General features: G+C 51.3%; 3 protein-coding genes across 3 annotated transcripts in view; all 3 read right to left on the bottom strand.

Moving 5' to 3' along the window:
- Positions 1-424: 424 nt before the first annotated feature.
- TraAM80_09817 (trans-sialidase) lies at positions 425-1201 on the bottom strand (the record flags this gene model as incomplete). The annotated part of the gene is made up of 1 exon (XM_029386479.1): positions 425-1201. The coding sequence occupies one exon, from the start codon at positions 1199-1201 to the stop codon at positions 425-427; it is 777 nt and encodes a 258-aa protein (XP_029233664.1).
- A 46-nt stretch (positions 1202-1247) lies between these two features.
- TraAM80_09816 (trans-sialidase) lies at positions 1248-1829 on the bottom strand (the record flags this gene model as incomplete). Its single annotated transcript, XM_029386478.1, has 1 exon — positions 1248-1829. The coding sequence occupies one exon, from the start codon at positions 1827-1829 to the stop codon at positions 1248-1250; it is 582 nt and encodes a 193-aa protein (XP_029233663.1).
- TraAM80_09815 (trans-sialidase) overlaps positions 1829-1879 on the bottom strand; it is a gene marked incomplete at both ends in the record, with an annotated part of 1506 nt that continues 1455 nt past the window's right edge. Inside the window, one exon of the mRNA XM_029386477.1 lies at positions 1829-1879. This exon is cut by the window's right edge and continues 1455 nt beyond it. Coding sequence (XP_029233662.1) covers positions 1829-1879 — 51 coding nt within the window.

The following is a 1879-nucleotide window of genomic DNA, read 5'->3' as shown; positions in this document are numbered from 1 at the left end:
GCAGCGACAGCAGTGTAGGGGCGCAGTAAAGCATCTCATACTGTCAGGCAAACACGCAGGCGCAACGCCCTCGTCAAGAACGAACCGACAAAACAACAACCAACAAACGAACAAAAAAAACATCCGTAAAGCAGTAAACCAACAAAATACCTAACCGATACACTAAAAAGCAAATTGGTGAATAGCCTCGTCATTGATAGAGGCGAACAATATAACAAACAAAAAGGACGAAATAAAATGAGGACCCCGCTGTGCTGGAGCCGATGAAAGAACACAATTTGTAGGTCCAAAACAAAAAAAATATATGCGTAAAAAAAAAACGTAAAAAAGTGTACCCACATGAGAAAATATTTACTTCAGAGAGCGCATGGAGAAACGGAGATGTCCTCAGTAGAAGCACAAACTCCCGTCCACCGGGGTCCACTCAGCACAGGGCCGCAAAGCCCCATAGCCCCAATAGAAGCAGAAGCAGCCGAGACACACACCCATGCACTGTGCCGTCACTCCTTCCTGAATCGGGCCTCACACGTGTAAGGTTCTCGAAATCAACGGACCTGTCACCAGAAAGAGAAGTGTTGGATGCGTCCTTCGCAAGAATTGCGCTGGTGTTTTCGGATCCACCGTCAGCCAGGCGCACCTTTGGCGATGACGAAACCAACGAAGACCCCAACTCCTCAGCAGCACTGTGATTGCCTTTATGGGCCTCCTCTGGTAGAGGTCCTTTAGGATTCAAACCGTCATCAACCCTCTTTTCTCCAGGTTTGAGCTTGGAGGTAATCTCCCCATCATTCCCCAGCGTTGTGAGTGGCCCCTCAGCAGCCGGTGTTGGAAGTGAGACTTTGCTGGTACTGAGGCTCGTGAGCTCATCACCATAAAGTCCGTAGTTGTACAGCAGGACACTGCCCACCGTCACGTCAACCTCGCCTGTCCCCTTCGCACCGTCGCCGCCAACGTAGAAGTCCAAGACATCGTATGAGGTGTACTCAAAGGGCGAAATTTCCTCCTGAATAAGCTCATTATTGTCAACGTACACATAAAACTCATTCACATCCCTTTTCAGTACCACTTGATACGTTGTGCCAGGCTGCCACGTACCATCTTTATCTGACAACTCCCGAGAGTTTCCGTTGACAGTCACTCCCCACTTCTTGTCCTTCGTGTAGAAGAGACCAACAAGCACAGTGCTGACATTGTCATTCATCCTCACACTCATCAAAGGAGCAGGACTGTCTGTCTCCGGCACCGCGTTAATCATCACCGTCGCCACAAGAGTGAACTTTTTTGTTCGCAAAGTGGTACGGTTGGAACTGCCCCTTGTTGCCCACCGGCCACTCCGCCCCCGCTGCTGCGCCTTGGAACCTCACGCCCCCCTCCGTGCCTGCCACATTCCCACCATGCACCATTGCGTTCACTCCGAGGTATTCGTCCTTCCATAAATTCCCCTCCAAACTGTTGGACCAAAAGCCAACCAGCCCTTCCGTGGGAACAGGACCTTTGCACACATTCTTTATCCGCGGGTCAACAGTGCCAGTGGAAAGGCAGTTGTTGAGTGCGGTGTCCATATCTTTCCAGGCTTTCACCACGCTCTTTATCCGCTCCAGCTGCTCAGTCAGGCTCACGGCGACAAGACTGTATGAATCTCCGCTCTTCTTCTCGTACAGTAAAATCAACTCCTTCTTGTCGGCTCTGTACAGCAAGGAGCTGGCGGCGGCATCATCACCTTCGCGAGATACCGGCCCAACGTCGTGCACACGGGCATTGTCTGTCATCCAAAGATGCAGCCGACCCTCTCCCTTCTCCTCAGAATACACTGGCGTGGTGAGCAGCATCACCTTCTTTCCATCGATGGTTGCAGTGATGAGTCCACTTCGCACGCCCT

The sequence above is a fragment of the Trypanosoma rangeli genome (assembly GCF_003719475.1).
Source record: "Trypanosoma rangeli strain AM80 chromosome Unknown Tra_15.4_contig_00688, whole genome shotgun sequence".
NCBI classification, from domain to species: domain Eukaryota; phylum Euglenozoa; class Kinetoplastea; order Trypanosomatida; family Trypanosomatidae; genus Trypanosoma; species Trypanosoma rangeli.
Note: the sequence above shows the minus strand (reverse complement) of the source record. Positions and strands in the feature narration are given on the sequence as shown.